The sequence below is a fragment of the Rhynchophorus ferrugineus genome, unplaced genomic scaffold (genome assembly GCF_030347505.1).
Source record: "Rhynchophorus ferrugineus isolate W39M unplaced genomic scaffold, kcgeb_rfMv2 rfM10, whole genome shotgun sequence".
Lineage (NCBI taxonomy): Eukaryota > Metazoa > Arthropoda > Insecta > Coleoptera > Curculionidae > Rhynchophorus > Rhynchophorus ferrugineus.
In genome coordinates this window covers 18,316,243-18,335,054 of record NW_027472589.1, presented here as the reverse complement: position 1 = coordinate 18,335,054, position 18,812 = coordinate 18,316,243, and the positions used below count along the sequence as shown (strand labels likewise).

General features: G+C 34.8%; 1 protein-coding gene across 1 annotated transcript; it reads left to right on the top strand.

The window, feature by feature from the left end:
• The first annotated feature begins 243 nt into the window (after positions 1 to 243).
• Positions 244 to 18,729, top strand: LOC143203804 (uncharacterized). The gene is made up of 13 exons (XM_076416088.1): positions 244 to 586; positions 674 to 884; positions 938 to 1,108; positions 1,161 to 1,366; positions 1,417 to 1,531; positions 1,595 to 1,795; positions 1,882 to 2,137; positions 2,196 to 2,440; positions 4,076 to 4,149; positions 4,212 to 4,356; positions 17,811 to 17,956; positions 18,014 to 18,174; positions 18,227 to 18,729. Exons 1-13 carry the CDS (start codon positions 431 to 433, stop codon positions 18,444 to 18,446), a joined length of 2,307 nt encoding a protein of 768 aa, XP_076272203.1. The 5' UTR covers positions 244 to 430; the 3' UTR covers positions 18,447 to 18,729.
• Positions 18,730 to 18,812: the final 83 nt, after the last annotated feature.

The following is an 18,812-nucleotide window of genomic DNA, read 5'->3' as shown; positions in this document are numbered from 1 at the left end:
TCTTTTCACGCTTTGGGTGATATTTCATCTTTTTCACTTTCTTTCGGACCGGAGTAGCTTCAATAACAGAATCTTCTAAATTATCACTCATAATTTACATGGAATATAAGAAATAGATATAAACCTAAAAACACAGAACATGGAAAATTATCTATTTTGTGCCAAAAAATATAAAAATTGCATAAACGTACACAAAACGTATGTTGAGTTACATAACTAGCTTCCAAATGTCAATTAAATTTCATACTTATCAATGTCAATGGAACTATGGGAAAATATTTTCATAATAAAACTTGTTTAATAAAACTTTTTTGTCAATTAAATTTTACACAATATTCATGTATTAGAAATTAATATTTAATATAGTGCGAATGGCGTAAACTACATAAGTTGCCTAAAATAGGGTGGTGAGCAGTGAGAAAAATTAAAAATGGCCTCAACCTCCTTTTTACAAAACACAAAATTTCATGAATTGTGCCGTTTGTGTGCCGCTAAAACCGAATTGATGCTTTCAGTGCATATATTTGAGGGTGAGGGTCCCATAAGACAATTAAATAAAAAAATCGACAATTGCCTTCAAATTCAGGTAAATATAAGTGTTCTCAATTTACCAACAATATTATAAAATCTGTCTACAATAATACAAAAAAACATTTATATTACTACCTTCTAGGTTCACCAGCAAGATGAACTGCCAAAAATTATTTGTGAAAATTGCCTATTTAAGCTTGAAATGTTTTGGGATTTTAAGGATAAATCTTTTAGAACTGAACAGTTATTGCATGGCTTATATAAACAATTCAAAGATGCTGTCAATGACGGAGGACAAAATTCGCAGGAACAATGTGTTGTTTCCATAGATTCCAATAGTTTAATAGTTCAAAGTAAGCTTTATGTTCAGTAAAGACTCATCATGGTTTGTCTTACTATATTTTAGTTCCTCATCATCAGATATTAACAGAAAATATACAAGATGTTCCTAATATAGATATTTCCCAATTGGGGCATCGGGAGAATACAGAAAATTATGCAATAATTCTGCATAATCATCATGACTTGAACTCTCATGGTTTGGAAAACTTAGAGTTAAACAATCATGATCTACCAGGTATTTGTATTGTGGTAAATCTAATATGTAAATGCATCTGATTTTTTTGAAGGTCAAGATTTATCGAACCAAAGTTTACATGGTGGTCATGATAGTTTATCAGTGATGCCTACACAGATTGATCAGAGGTTCAATGAAGTAAACCTAAATCAGATGCAACAGCAAATATTAAATGAAGCCCAATTTCGATTGCATCAAGAATTCAAATTTGTTAATAACATGCCAATGGCTGGACCTCATTCACTCTATACAGAAAATGTAATTACAGATAAAAAATTAAATTCATGTTATACAGTTTGTTTTTTTAGATAAAACACAATGTACCACCAAATAATGATTATGTGAAAGAGGATGATACTTTAGATTATTCAAACTCCAAAACCTCATTAGCAGTAGATTCAAATTTAAGTGATAATAGTTTAGGTAGGCTTCTAATTTTATTTTCTGAATCTTTCATTTATATTTATCTCTGTTTCACTACTTTAGGTGTTGAAGTTGATACTCACTTGAATCATATAATTTCATACTCAAGTGATAGCCAAATCGATCAGTTACATCAGCACGATGAAAGTGATAGCAATCCTAATATACTGGCTGAACAGGATATTAGTAATGTCAGTGCGGTTATAGGAAAGGAAAGCTATCTACTAGATAATGATGGTATGAACAATCATAATCAAACAGATGGTACGTTTTTGTATAGAGTATTGAGGTATTTTAGAGTTAAGTCTTCTACATTTATATGCTTTCACTACGACACGTTCATCTTTCAGATTTTACAGATTTACCTTCTAATTTCTACAGCTGCGACATGTGTGGGAAATCATTCGATAACAGGACGACCTTAGAAAGTCATTGTCAAAACCATCTACTTAAGTACAGATTTATGCCTGAACTAGACATAGAGAACAATAAGAAATTGGACGATAGCCATCTAATTTCAAGCAACGAGGATAATTCAAAGAGTAATGATGCTGAAGTTGATGTAACTCGAACTGATGAAGGGCCAACATTTGATAGTGTTAAAAGGTGGGTACACACAAGCGCAAGGTGTTATAGTGAAAATAACTTATTTGTTACTCGTCAGTTGGCCGAACGATGATAGTAATAGTTTAGATGTTGCCTATGTACCCGAACTGACTGAGAGCATCCAGCCAAAAGCCAAAAAAGGTGCGAAAGTGTGTAAAGAGTGCGGCAAGAGTTATTCTACTAATTATAAGTTGGCGCAACACATGAAGAAACACACGGGAGAGCGTCCGTACAAATGTAAAAGCTGCGAGAAAGCTTTCAGGTCGAAAATCGGATTAGCCCAACATGAAGCGAAGCATACAGGTAAAACCATACTTATATATAGCGGGCATTCTGGTCCAGATACATATGTTTATTAACGACCCATTAGCCTTATGGACTTTTTGAGGTCACTTCAGTGATTTTACACTAATGTAATTACAATACTTCATAAAGTAATTAGATTGGGATATGAATAAATTAGTGATAGTGGTGAGATTTAAAAAATTGTTAAAAATATCACAGTGGACGTATCCAAAGGAAAAAGTGGGATTCATTCCAGAAAATATTGGAAAATAAGAAAGATGGAGTCGCCTAAATCAAGATATATCACGGTATAACTCCTATCAATTGTCATAAAAGTATTTATGAGAATCATAAAAATGAGACTTGAGAGACCTTGCAGAGATAGCTGAATGGAGCAGGAGGGATTTAGACCAGCTTTTTCACACTTCGCCAATTTATGGAGGAGCGTTTTAGATGTGGAAAGCGTACGATTGTCGTTTTTATTGATTTTTTGTCTACTTTCATCTGTATACACTTGACTTCATTTTGGGCAACTTGGGAAGCTAAACATGTTCCCCTAAAAATGATGAAAGTTCTGCAGGTATCTTACGATGGCTCCATTATTTGCCATCGCCATACCGCCTCGATGAGCCTGTACTGCGTTTTTCCATTTTCGATAGTAAGAGTGCAGTGAAAATGGCCATTTGGAATCTCCATTTTCAATTAATTGTTTTTTTATTAGTCAATAGTATCATTTTTATTAGACAATAGCAACATTACATATAAGTTCAACAAATTGATAACATTTTTCATATGGAGGTAACATTTCTGCAAGCTATCACCAATGTTAAATTATTATCTCGCTACCCCAACTTGCTACACTTCGCCAATAAATGCTTGATGATTAGGGTTGTAGTGTAGCTTAGATTTCATGTTCACCTTACAAAAGATAGTGGGTCAGTTTACTATGTCCCATTCTCAGTCGAGTATATAAATCGATAATTTGTGTTTATGAACCCCAACTACTTGGATTTTTCTAAAGTATATTTTTAACTTCAGCGCAAATTTTAAGGTTTGTTACAAATCCTATATAGATTATATAGACATGTATGGAGAAGTTTCCCACCAAATTTAAACTACATCGCAATAGAACTAGAGATAACATGTCTACAGTCTAAAACTCAAGTCTAACTCTGCCCGATCGCTACTGCTTTCTTTTGACAGGCTCATTCGTTTACGTGTTCGCATTAATTTGATCGACCGCATTGTGTCTCTTTTTAACTATAATAAAATGAGAAGGAAAATATCGTCTGATTCTGAAAGGAATTTATAAATGGCGACAGGCAATACATTAACATCTTGATGACGTATGCAAACGTAAATAATCTTTGAGTAGACTGTATATGCATATACACGTTCCGTTAATCGCCTTTTAAATGGAAGTTTTGATGCAGAACCTGAGGTCATGTAGTCGGGAGATCTTTATAATGCCGGATTGCTAAATTAGCTATATCTCCGAAAATAATTAAAATTTTTAAAAATCCGTTTAAACATAATTCTGAAAAGTTTGAAAGTTGAAAGAATCTAAACTAAAAAATAAACAATCAAAACTCTAGGCCAGAATACCGCCTTACTATTCAGGCACGATAAGTACTACTAATTTCTCCCACACAGGACAATATGACTTTTCATGTCCAACCTGTGGAAAAGGATTCCAATGCAAAAGTTATCTAATGGTTCACCAAAGAGTAAGTTAGTTTGAATAAGTATTTCCGGTTCCTGTTTTATATATATATACTTTTACCACCAGGTACATTCAGATGTAAAGCCCTACCCATGCACCACTTGCGGCCAAAATTTCAAGACAAAACAGAGTTTATTAGATCACACAAACAGGCACCTGGGAGTAAAGCCTCACTTATGCAGCATATGTGGAAGAGGGTTCATTACCAAAGGTAAAGCAATTTAAAAATGACGAGATCTGTCTCTAATCACGGATCTTTGATTTGCCTTGGAAATAAATGTCAATTTGCGCATCCAACAACCAAACACAACATATAACGGCCAGCCCAGGCCAATAAATTATTATCAGTCATAATTTGATTATGTCATTTATTTTTTACACACATCGAATATCCAATCAAGTTTAACTGATAATTTAAAGAAAACAATTCAAATTTTAAAATTCACTAGATATAATCCAATGATAATCAAAAATAAGAAGCACAAACTCAAGCTGTATATTAAGTAATGAGGTCACAAACAAAATGAAACAGTGATTACTGCGATCTATCAAGACTAATTTGACGTAAAAGAACGTTTATAATAGTTTAGCATTTTATAACTATTACAAAAAATATTGTTTCTTATTAAGAGTCAAAATATCAAAATAGCCATCATTAGAAATATGCATTAAGCAGTATTTTTAAAATCTAGTTTCAGCCCATTATCCCACTAATCAATCACTGGAGTATATCACATTATGAGAGTACCCACAGGACCCACTTTTAAGATCTTCAACAAAATCAACTTACTGGCAGCGATTAATTCCCTAAATAAAAATGTGTTTTCAAATGGTGCAGATAATTTAACGTTGAAACAACTAACAACTTTCTTTTCATATTCCTACTCAGGCTGTTGCAAGGATTTCAAGTCTTTCATTTGATCCGATATTTTCGAAATCTGGGATCCTGATTTGCTATCCCCCTTTAAAACCAACACTATCACTATCTTAACGAAAACATGGTCCTACAAAATCGCGACAAAAAACATTTTGATTGAACCTATCTTTTTCCAGTTTTTCTCGACAAATGTCTAAATGCGAAACAAATGATAACAATTAATTCCTTGTCCTAGTTTTTTCGAACCACGATTGTTGACAATATGTTATACCCTTATACAGGAGTTTCCCTTGTTTTTGGAATGAAAAAATTTGAATAAATACTCGAAAAACGCGGTAATGGTAGTAGATTGAAAAATGAAACGAAATAAATTCCTTCGCGAACGAAAAGTTCGTTTCAAGAAGACATAGTGTAAGCAATGTAATTTCAGGAGGTAATTTCTTCAATATTAATGATTAAAAATAATTTCCATTAAAAAGAGGTTTACTCTATGGTCAATGGATTGAGTTAATAGGAGAGCGTTTTATTAGTAAATAGATAAAATACCATTCTGAAGTAAAATAGCGATAATCTGCCAAATTGTGGCATTGTGAAGATAACAGAATGGTTTACCGGACATTGGAGAAGCAGAATTTTAGCAATTTTATGTGTTCCAAAGTTCTCAATATAATATAAAAATAAGTTTCTATTATTATTCACTATAATTAATATTCATGTTATGAGGTTTTCTGTATTTTCGTCCTTTAGTCCGAATTTAGTGGCTATTAATTTTGAATTACCAGGTTCTTCATAAATTCAAGTAGACTAGGTTAATAAATGTTCCACAAGCCAATATTCCAATACTCTAGTGTGATTTTGGTGGCCGTAAATTGTAAACTATGATCGTTTTATTATCCAAATGCTCTCAAACCAAAATTAGAGGGTACTTTTCCTAATTCCATTAGTTCACTAAGTAGAAGTATTTTTCAGTCTTCGATACTTAGATTCTTTAGTCAACGGCTGAACAACTTCTTCCTTAATCGGTCAATTGTGTATGTAAAATAAGAGGGACTTTGGGTAATTTCGAGAAGACTGACGTTCAAATGGCAACCTATCTTCTAAACTGTGCAGTGCCAGTTTTAGCTTGTGCTAGGGTAGTTACTTTACTTAAAAATATATCTAAAGAATAGAAAGATATCAACATTTGTTATATGAGTTACAAGCGGCGTAGCAATCACATATTTTCCAGTTTTGTCGTTCGCACTCTTGCCAAACACACTGTTGAAGTGTAAGAGTTAGTGTAATGTATAGTTTTAGGAAACGTTTATTCTTAACATTTGTTGACGCCACAATTTAAACCACAACATAAAATAAGTTAATAGTAGAGTTATTTCATAGTTTTACTTCGAGAGTTTCCCGGGAGATTTGAAAATGGGCGATTTTTATAGAATTGCAACCTTGCCACTTCGCATGACACATGGGAAAAATATTAACACCTAAACATATAGATCGCACTAGTTTTATTTCATTCGCCACTTTTTCACTTAGTACTAACCATCAAAAGAAAACTTAAAATTTCATGATATTCTAGCTCATGAATTTGTGAGTTATTGTGTAAGAGTAACACTACTTTCGTTATTTTAAAATCAATGGATTAAAAACAATTTCGTGTTTTAATTTTATACTACTTCTTAATGGGAAAAAATAACGTTCAAGCGAAGCAATGGCTTTAAAAGTGTTATATGGACTCCGCTCCATCAGAAATAACATTAAAACTTATTTGCTGACTTCAAACGTGGTCGTAGGGACAGCGACGATGCAGAACGCAGACGATTTGGACGTCCAAATGAAGTGGTAACACCAGAAAACATAAAAAAAATCAAAAAAATCGTTTTGAATGATCGAAAAGTGAATTTGCGTGATTTAGCTAAGAGCGTAAGGATATCAATTTTACGAATCACTTATGATTCGGGACGGAATTAATACACTACTTATTACCTTGAAACAAAAGATAAAAGATTTAATTTAACCCTGGTATTTTCTACCGACTAGATACAAGTTTTCGCGCCCTCTTCTTCCTTTTTTCTATACTAGCTCTTGTATCGAGACAAGTCATATATTTAACACTCCCCTTCAATTTAAATGTACTAAATAACTTAACCTAATTGAGATTGTAAACAAAAATTACAGAAATACATTTAAATTGCCTGAACAAACTATTACATTGTACATATAAATTTGTTTTAACTTAGAACTGTTCTATTTCTATATTGTGAGAATTTTAACTTTACTTAATGATTTAATCGAATAAACTTTACACAATTGTATAATAAACAAAGGTAACAATCAATTTCCTACTTTAGACAATTCTCTTTGAATTGTGTAAACTAAATTTTACTTAATGACTTTAGGGCACAATTATCAGATGAACAAACATATTTAATTACTAGTTCTTTCTTTAAACAGAGTTCCTTTATAAAATGATATTTTATATTGATGTGTTTGCTTCTTTTGGAGTTTTAAAAATTTTTGATCATGGAAATAGCACTCTGGTTATCAACAAATAACCTCACCTCTTTACTTTCATTTAAGTCTCTTAGAAGTCCTTTGAGATTCAATAATTCTTGTGCTGCTAAACCTGCAGATATGTATTCTGCTTTCTTTGAACTCAACGCTACACAGTTCTGTTTCCGAGAATGCCGCGCCACTGGGTTACTGTTATGAAAAGCTATAAAACCACTAACACTCTTCCATGTTGTGCGATCACCTCCCCAATCTGCCTCGCTCATACCTTGTAATCCACTGTTGCCCTTACTATATAACAATCCATAGTCCTTTGTACCACTGAAGTATCGTAGTACCCTTTTTGCAGCTTTCCATGCTCCTTTTGTTGGTCTATCTGAAAATGTGCTTAAATACGAAACACTGTATGCAATATCTAACTAAAGATATATACATGAGGCTGCATACTAATTTTCTAAACGGTACATCTTTAATAACTTCTTCACTTTCATCAACATGAAAGTTGACTTCCATTGGTATAGCAATTGTATTACCGTCTTGCATATCTTCATGTCCATCGGTTGTCTTCTCCATTTCCATTCCGCGAAATCGTTTACCTTCGGTTATCCTTCTAATTTTAAATATTTCATACAGATGTTGCATCAAGTTTGCTGTTTGATCTCCAGGTCCTGTTATTAGGGCATCATCAACAAATACAACAAGATGAACATTAGCTTGTTCATTACCTCATTAAATTTAATGTTCTAACATTTAGGTGCATTTCTCAAACCATACAATGCTCGATTTAACTTGAAATATTTTGTTTCTGTATCTTAGCCCTCATGTCCTTATCTATTGTACCAATCGAGAATGCTGTTGGAACGTCGATTTGCTGTATCTTCCAGTCCTTTTGAATAGACACTGATATTAAAATTCTTATTGTTTGTAGCCTCCACACTGGGGCATAACTGAATTCTTCACCATTAAATGGTACTTGGAATCCATTAGCTACTAATCTTGCCTTGTTTGTATCATCGTCTTTTAGCTTGAATAGCCACTTTGTTTCAATGGCTTTACTTCCTTCTGGCAACTCTGTCGGGCTCCATGTTCTTAATCTTTCATGTGATTTTATTTCATTATTTATTGCTTCTATCCATTCTTTTTCGTAAGCCTCATTAAATATTGTTGGTATTCTGTTCTGTTGAAGTAAGCAGACAATAGGCGACATATAGCTCATAGTCGTCTAGTTTGCTTGGTCTCGAGGTTTTTCTTCCCGAATTAGTTTCCTCCAATTTAGACAAGATATCATTTTCATCAGGTTCGTCATCACTGTCTGTTGTCTGCTCTTGAATGCTTTCTTCATCATCATTCACATTCTTGTTTTCTTCCTCTTGCAAAACTGCCTGCGTCGGTTAACTCACAGATTCTTCTTTGGAATTTTCTATGCACGTCTTATAAAATGTACTTTCATCAAACCTTGCTTCTCGCCACTTTATGACCATTTGTTTCTCAGGTATAGTGTAATCTCCTGTATAGCTCACCGTCACGGCTTTTCCTGCTTTTGGGCTGCTGAGCTGCTTTTTCCTGCTTGTTGCCTTTTGGTAAGATAGTGTACCATGCTCGGCATCCAAAGATTCTAAGTTTATTTAGATCATTTCGCCGGTTCCATATTCCTGATGGTGTTTTTCCTCTTGGCAATGCTGCGGTTGGTCTCCTATTTAGTTCGTATACAAAACATTTAAGTGCTTCTCCTCAGAGATATTTTGGAATCCCTGACTCAAGTATTTTTGTTCTAATCATATTTAATAAGGTCCTATTTAATCTTTCCGCCTTTCCATTACTTTGCGGTGAATTGTATATTCTAAGCGAATCCCCTTTTTCTTACAAAATTGCTGAAATAATTTTGAGCTAAATTCACCGCCATTATCTAATCTGAATGCTTTTACCTTTACCCCATGCTGCATTTCTAATTCATTAATGTATTGTTTCAGATTCTCTTCAGCTTCATTTTTTGTCTTCAGGATTTTTACTCTGGTAATATGGGAGAAATCATCTAGTATTGTCTGGAAATATTTTCCTCCATCTTCAGATATTGGGCTTATTGGCCCACAAATATCCTAATGAATTAACTCTCCGATTGCATTTGTTCTCCTCTCCTTGCTGTAGAAAGGACTCCTGATTGCTTTAGTTTCTACGCATATAGAACAATGTTTATCCATCTTCTTAAGTCCCAGTTGATAAAGCGAGTCGTTACCTGCATGTCCTAATCGTCTGTGCCACAAATCTTACTCTTCTTCCTTTTTTCTATACTAGCTCTTGTATCGAGACAAGTCATATATTTCACAATCAAAAGAACGTGGTTGTTTTTATATTGCATGAGTATTTGACTATGAGAAAGCTCTGTTCAAACTGGCCGCGTTTGCTCACTGTTGATCAAAAACAAGAAAAGTGTTGATTTTGAGCAGTGTTTGGCCATGTTTAAACATAACAAATCGGAATTTTTGCGTCGATATGTGACAGCGGATGAAACATGAATCCATCACTTCACTCCGGAATCAAAATGATCGTCATCTGAGTGAATAGCAATTGGTGACAGGCCTATTTTGAGGCAAAAGATAAATCGTTCTATAAAAGTCGTATTGAAATGTTAAGTGGTACAGATACATCGCAACATATAATCGAATCGGCCTATAAAATTCTATTGGTACTAGTGGACCATGTTGCCAAATGTCACATAATTTGGACACTTTGGATAGGTAGAATGTAATATGATCCGATGTTCCAACGTATCAGATATCATTCCATCTCTTTTTATCTGAGATAGAATGAGAAGGGAAATAAGATGAAAAAATCCAATTCGCCACCTTGGAGATAGAGTTCGAAGAGCGTTTTTGGAGGCCTAATTGACCTAAGTTCTTGTTTTCTTGTCAAGTAATTTTAAAATTATTTTTTGAGATGTTTCAAAACACCAAAACAACGTTTCTCGGTTTATAACCCATAATTATCATCACTAATGTTTTAAAGAATTCTGCAGACGTTTGACAACCGTACGACTTCTGTAGGCTGATTGATTCGGTTACATGCGTGTTCGAACGTATCAGACAGCTTGATTTCTCTTATTAACTAAAACAAAATAAGAAAGAAAAAACTAGTCTGGTGTTGAAACAAATTTAGAAATTACGATAGGCACTACATAAAACATCTTGATGACGTGAGTTCACTGTTATTTCAAATAGACTATAGTTCACCGATCGACTTGACTAAGCAATATATGCTCAAGAGCATGCAAGAAGATGTATTATATCGCATGTTCATATTATTTTATCTGTCCCTTGTATAATAGTTTACTATTATCATTAATGGTTAACCATTCATTTTTTCAAAAAAAAAATGTTACATAAAGTTTATTCTGGTTTCATTCTGTATATAAATTTGTTTATTGTAAAATAACGGGTCAATTGAAAAGTACTGAGCCTACCATAGTAAAACATTTTTTTGGCAAAATTATATTTTTTATTCAACATAATTCCCTTCAAGGGTGATACACTGATAATAGCGACCCTCCAACTTTTCGATACCATTTTTGTAGTACGATTTGTCCTCTTCATTCGGCGAACATTTCTTCCCAGCGAGCATTCTTTTGAGATCTGAGAACAGGAAATAGTCGCTGGGGTTCAGATCTGGAGAATACGGATGAGGAAGGAATTCGAATCCCAATTCATGGATTTTTGCCATCGTTTTCACTGACTTGTGACACGGTGCATTGTCTTGGTGAAACAAATTCGTCCTTCAAACGGTTCAATAACGCTATGTAATAGTCGCTGTTGATGGTCCTTCCTTTTTCAAGGTAGTCAATGAAAATTATTCCATGCGCATTCCAAAATACAGACGCCATAACCTTGCCAGTCGATTGTTGCGTTTTACCACGCTTTGGACCGGATTCATCGTGTGCAGTCCTCTCGGATGACTGTCGATTGGACTTCGGAGTAAAATGATGGAGTCATGTTTCATTCATTGTTACATATTGACGCAAAAACTCGGGTTTATTACGCTTGATCATCTTCAAAGCCAAGTTTTTGCTTCAAATGTATTTTTTTCCCTTAAAAAAACAATATTTTATCAACACGCAAAATTCCTTTTTATCCATTTTTTTCACAATAACAAAAGTTACTTCACTCAAATTGCTATAATTCACAAACTAATGACTCGACAGCTGTCAAATTTATACACGCATCTTTTGAGGGTTAGGGCTAATTAAAAAACATGGATTTAATGCTAGTAGCGCCTTCTATGTGTCAGGTCGGGGACTTTTCAATTGATCTGTTAAGTGGGTAGGTATTATCCAAAAACAGCTTTTAGACACCATCTTTCAATATGGCGGCGCGAGCGGTACATATGCAAAGTGGCAAAGCTGAAGTTTGGGATGAGCATATCGAAATCTAAAATATTATTTCATTTCAAAACTCTCCGCAAGACTTTCTAGGTGACTTCAATTTCCTGCGTTGCTTACATAGCGATAAGCATCGTATAACTTTGTTTTGGGTGCGTTGGATTATTAGTTGATTTGATGTTTTAGTGCAACCCCATATTTACACTCCATAGGTCCAAATTGGCTTTATGATTGACTGCTAAACCAATCTCTTAGATTTTAGGTCAAGTTGAGAGTATCTTCCGACTAACCAGTACAGTTTCTTGACTTTGAGTCTAAGCTGCTCTGTTTTTTGTCTAATATGATGTTTTTAAGTTAACCTACCATCGAAATATAACTGTGTCGTCAGCAGATGTTCCAAGTTCTGTTTCTTTTATTGTCGGAATATCAGCAATATAGAGCAGATAGAAGAGTGGTCCCAAGACACTACTCTGGGGAACTCTAGCCGAAATAGATTTAAGTGTTGAGAATGCCTCTTCATGCGACACTCTAATTTTCTTTCGAAAAGATATGATTCCAGTAGTCGACAGTAATTTCAGTTCAGTTCCAACCTTCGTAGGGTGAAAACGTATTTTCAATACGGTCCAAGCTACAAAAAGATACCTTTCTTTAAAAAAACACAGTATTTTATTACGGTTATTTAATTGAGGGTTAAAAACACATAACAGATGCGGCTATCCGTCTCTCAGTGGACCTAAAGTGTAGTGAATACGTGTTTACGTGACCAGACAAAAGGACTGCATCTCATTTTTATTAGTGTTTAAAATTATTTCATCTTATTTTACAACGGTCCTTTTGAAATTCATTTATAGTATATATAGTCAAAAACTAGTGCTAAAATAACGTAAGTGAAAAATGAAGTGCCTGAAATAAACAATGTATTTATTTTTTTTTATCCTCTGGAAGTAAATTAAATAAAATATTAGAAATCTAAAAATGGCAAACCATAGCGATTCAACCAAATCACCTGCACACTTTGATATAAGATTAGAACAAACAGCAATAACGCAAACTCCACCATCAGAATGGACTACAGTTATTAACAAAAAACGATTGAGAAGTCCAGAAGAAGAAATCACGAGGAAACAAACAAGAATCAGTGACTATTGGTTACAGAAACCGATAGAGACAAAAAACAGTTTTAGCAACCTGTCGGAAGAAATTGAAGAGAACATACAACCAAGCCCTGAAAAAGTTGTTTCAAAACCGCCACCAATAACAGTCTATAAGGTAGGAATAATAAAAAACATCCATGACCTATTGAAAACCATTACTACGAACTACACAATTAAAACAGTGAGCTATGAAACAATTAAAATCCAATTGTTCGAAGCGGGTCACTTTAAAGTTCTTGTAAAAGAATTAGATGAAAGAAACACTCAATACCATACATTCAGGCCAAAATCCGAGAGAACATTTAAATTCGTGTTAAAAGGATTACATTACGGGACGGACTTTAACACCATCAAAGCAGCACTAGCTGAAAAAGGTCACGTCGTAAATATTCACAATATACGACATCACACGACAAAAAAACCTCTGCCTATGTTTTATATAGACATAAAACCTAATGGAAGTAATAAGGCGGTGTATGAAATCACCAAATTGGAGAATAATATTATTAAATGCGAACCACCACATATAAAAAGAATTATACCACAATGCACAAGGTGTCAAGCCCACGGGCACACAAAGACTTACTGTCGCAAATCATATAGATGCGTAAAATGTGCAGGAGAACATAAGACAGGAGATTGTACTCGTAAAGTTCGCGATGAAAAAGTGAAATGTGTTAACTGTAACGGAAATCATCCAGCGAACTACAAGGGTTGCGCAGTTCACAAGCAACTATAGCAGAAACTCTATCCTGCCTTAAGGGAAAAAAGGCATCAACAAAAACAATCCACTACTACCAATCTACCACTACCCACCAGAACAAGTCAACCAGACATAACTTATGCCCAAATGGTTGAAAATGGTTCAGCACAAAAACGAGAGACAATATCTCAACCTACTGAAACTAGCAACATCTCAGGATTAGAAAACATGATGGCCAAACTAATGGATCAAATGAGTACGATGCTTGGTCTACTCACAACCGTCGTCAGCAAACTTGCCTAATGCCTGAAATCAATAACTACAAAATCGCCGTCTGGAATGCCAATGGGCTCCAACAACACGCCAGGGAACTAAAAATGTTCGTAATTGAACAAAATATTGACGTTATGATGGTTTCCGAAACACACTTTACGGACAAGAATTATCTGAAAGTTCCTAAATATAAGCTTTATCATACAAATCACCCTGATGATAAAGCACATGGAGGTACAGCCATAATAATTCGAGATGATATAAAGCATTTCGAAAAAGAAAAATTCCGCAAAGACTACCTGCAAGCTACCAGTATAACCATAGAGGAAGCCCATGGACCATTAACAGTTTCTGCGATTTATTGCCCACCCAAACATAACAACAAGGCAGAACAATTTCAAGAATTCTTTAGTACGCTAGGTAATAGGTTTATAGCAGGAGGAGATTATAATGCAAAACATTTAATGTGGGGTTCAAGAATAATAACCTCAAAAGGTAGAGAACTGCTCAAAACCATAAGGAAAGATAACTTACAACATATCTCTACTGGTGAACTAACATATTGGCCTTCAGACAGAAATAAAAAACCAGATACAATAGATTTCTGTATTACAAAAAATATTAATCCAAAAAAGTGTCAGGCAGAATCATGTTTCGACCTGTCTTCTGATCATTCGCCAATAATAGTAACAATTTCTTCAAAAATTACCATCAAAGATAAACCCCCTTCTCTGTGCAATAATAGAACTAACTGGCCCTCATTTAGAGAAAACTTAGACCAAAATATCTCTCTAAAATTACCGTTACAAACTGAAATGGATATAGAAATAGCAGCGATAAATCTTACAAAAATATACAGGAGGCAGCATATTCCGCGACTCCTAACAGTGAAACATTTCCAAGAAAAAATACACATATATCATGTACAATACAGAAAAAGATAGCAGAAAAAAGAAAGTTACGACGAAATTGGCAACAGCAAAGGACTGAAGAGAATAAAAGAAAATTTAATAGGGTCATAAAAGAGCTGAGAGATCTAATCCAAATTGAACAAAACCAAAGCATTCAAAAATACCTAGAAAACTTGACATCAGCTGAGGCTACAGACTATTCGTTGTGGAAAGCAACAAAAAAGCTTAGGAGATCCCAGCAGCATAACCCACCTATTAAAACAAGCGAAAATAATTGGGCAAGAAGCAACAAAGAGAAGGCCGACATTTTCTCAAAACACTTAAAAAATGTTTTTAAACCTTTCCAGTCTCAGCTACATAAAGATGACGAAAATAAAATTACTAGCTTTCTAGATTCGCCATTTCAAATGGATTTACCGCACGAGAAATTAACGGTCAAAAAAGTTAAACATACAATAATGAGAGAGATTAATATTAAAAAGCTCCTGGTTATGACTTAATTACTGGCAAAATTTTAAAAGAACTATCAGAAAAGGCTATAAAACTATTAACATATATATTTAATGCTATGCTACGAATTAATTACTTCCCTAGTATCTGGAAAGTAGCTAAAATATTAATGATACTTAAACCAGGAAAAATACCAGAAGATGTGACCTCCTACCGACCTATAAGTTTATTACCAATAATCTCGAAAGTTTTCGAGAAATTATACGTAAAAAAACTAAACTATATAATAGAAAAAAGAAAAATTATTCGCATAGACTTGTAAACAAAATAAACGCTGACCTAAATGCCAAAAGATATTGTTCGGCTGCTTTCCTAGACATATCTCAGGCTTTTGACAAAGTATGGCATACGGGCTTGCAGATTAAACTAAAGAAACTTCTCCCTCATCCGGACTATCAGCTACTAAAATCGTATCTCACTGACAGACATTTTATTGTAAATCAAGGCGATGAACATACCGAACTAAATCCCATATATACAGGAGTTCCGCAAGGTAGTGTACTGGGTCCAGTACTGTATCTTCTGTATAGGGCTGATCTGCCCACCACAAAAATAACTACTGTGGCAACATATGCAGACGATACAGCAATCTTAGCATCCCATAAAGATCCAGTCACAGCATCAATAAACCTACAAACCCACCTGGAGCAAATACAATTATGATTGAAGACATGGCGTATTAAAGCCAATGAATCAAAATCCACGCATATAACGTTTACCCTGCGTAGAAGAACATGTCCACCAGTGAACATCAATCATCGTCAACTCCCCCAAGCAGAGCATGTTAAATATCTTGGTATGCATTTAGATCGACGCCTAACCTGGAAGAAGCACATACTCTCTAAACGGAAACAACTGGGACTAAAATTATATCAAATGTATTGGCTCATTGGGCGCAAATCCATGTTATCATTAGATAACAAGGTATTGCTGTATGAGTCTATACTCAAGCCCATTTGGACATATGGAATTCAACTATGGGGTACCGCTAGCAAATCTAATATATCCATCATTCAACGGTTCCAAAATAAGGTGTTGCGTGCCATTGTTGATGCTCCGTACTATATTTCAAATAAAGTGATACAACGCGATATTCCTCTAGAACCTATAACGAGTGTAATTCAACGTGTTTGTGTGAAGTACTTCGAAAGAGTGTCAGTGCATCCCAATGTACTCGCTAATCAGCTAAATATGCGACGTGATAGTGAAGTGCGTAGACTAAAACGTTTAACACCACTTGATCTGATTACTGGACATATGTAGACTTTAGAATAAGCATTAGAATAAGACTAATTAATTAAGATAATATTTTATACAGAAGATTGCTTAATGAAGTGATTTTCTACATGCCATGTATATATAATATAGACAGAAGAAATACTTATTGCCAATAAGGCAGATTGTGGACTCACGAAGAGCAATAAAAAAAAAAGACAGTAATTTCGCGGTAGCAATTTGCTCATTTTGTAGACGTCCAAGAATATTGCAGGGCAGTATTTCTTGCAGTCGATTGTGGAGTGGTGATTTCGAAATCCAAAGTGGAAATCTGGTATTTCTATAAATGGTTTAATACGTTTTAACACCAGTTTCTCAAATAATTTTGATATCGCAGTTAGCAGCGAAATAGGCCTATAAGATCCGACTTGTTCTGCCAGTTTGGTGTAAAATTGATGAAGGCATCCTGGCAAGAGTCTACCCCGCTCGGTTTGATACTGATTGCGTTGCTTCATGAAAGGATATTCTGAAGTACGTCTGATGCTGTACGTTTCTTTGTGGTACAGGCCATACGCCTCCTTATAATCGTGGATGATGAGAACGCATATAATTTTTCCTGATAGTAATAGTTTATGGCTAGAAGTATTTGATCACTTTCAATCAACCTTTTGTGCCCTTACAGCCTCTGTTGCAATACTTTTGCCCGATTTCTACTAAGCTACATCAGGAAATTCTTCGAGTAATTGGGGAATGATAGCCAATCCAACGCCAACCTGTCTTGTTTTCTTGATAACTAATTTGATTCCTGTTAATTAAATGAATTGAAAAGCCTTTTGTTGCTGCTATAATCCTGACTGCGCTAATTGTGAAATGTTAAAGGGTTTAAAACACAAAAACTAGTAATTCACTTAAAAAAAATTATTTTATAGAAAGAAAAGGAACCTTAAAACGACGATAAAAAAACGACACTTAAGGTTTTTATGTGTTAAAAAAACAGACCGAATATATCAGTCATACAAGACACATATTGAGAACTATTAAACACAAAAAAGAACAAAAATCAACAGCCAAAAACATTGTTGCTTCGTAACAAACTTTATCCCGATTATAGTGAATCGTATATCCTAAAACTAATCATGTTTTATCTTTAGCTTTGTGTCGAGCACACGAAAAAACCCACACCGGCGTGGATAACCGAAAATACTCTTGTAAAATTTGCCAAAAACGATTCGTGTCCAAAAGTTATCTGCAAACGCATTCGAGGATTCATACGGGCGAAAAACCGTTCATGTGTGAGGTAAGAATCGCGCTAAACCAATTTTTGCTACGGTATTTAAATGCAGTACTTACCCAGGTTTGCGGTAAAGGGTTCCTGACAAGAGTGGATCTGAAAATACACTTAACTATGCACACCGGCGAAAAGTCGTACGTTTGCGAGATGTGTGGAAAGGCTTTTGCCAGAAGAGACGCACTCAAGTGTCATAGACGGTCCCACACGGGCGAACGACCCTACGGGTAAATATTGTTTGTTTTCACTTGCGAACTTTTCATTAAATTGTATTCACAGGTGCGATGTTTGTGGGAAAACTTTTACACAGTTCACGCCCATGGCCAATCATCGGAGGAATCACACGGGCGAGCGACCGTACCCATGCGAAACCTGCGGCAAAACGTTCGTCACCAGATCAACCATGATGTCGCACGCCAAGAAACACCTGAAGAAACCGTTGAACGGGGTTAAAGAGGAAATAGAAGTCGTCGAGCATAAAGTCGAACAACCCGCCTAGTCGAAACACTCGATCTTAACTGTTTCCACGTTTAAACTATCGGATAGGCACGCGTCCGGGCGAGATCGGCCGATGTTATACATTCATTTTTTAACTTTTCCAACACCTACTTCGATTTTCACACCTTTATATTATAATTTTTGACATTTCATATACTTATCGCGCGATCCTGATTGACGCGCGATACACAAGACTGCCATTATATTTTTAGTCCTATTTTTTATTAACATTTTGTGTTGTATTTATTTCGAATTAATTAAAAACAAGTCAAAAAAACAATGAAGTGTTATTTCCCTAGCAAAGTTCCATGTAACTTATTAGTTTTTGGACGTTTCATATGTTCATTCGAAATGGTTAATATTGTCG

Coding starts and splice junctions, on each gene's coding strand:
- LOC143203804 (XM_076416088.1), top strand. CDS start 431: ATGGCCTCAACCTCCTTTTTACAAAACACAAAATTTCATGAATTGTGC. Junction 4,150..4,211: donor ATCTAATGGTTCACCAAAGA/GTAAGTTAGTTT, acceptor TTTTACCACCAG/GTACATTCAGATGTAAAGCC. Junction 18,175..18,226: donor ACGGGCGAACGACCCTACGG/GTAAATATTGTT, acceptor TTGTATTCACAG/GTGCGATGTTTGTGGGAAAA.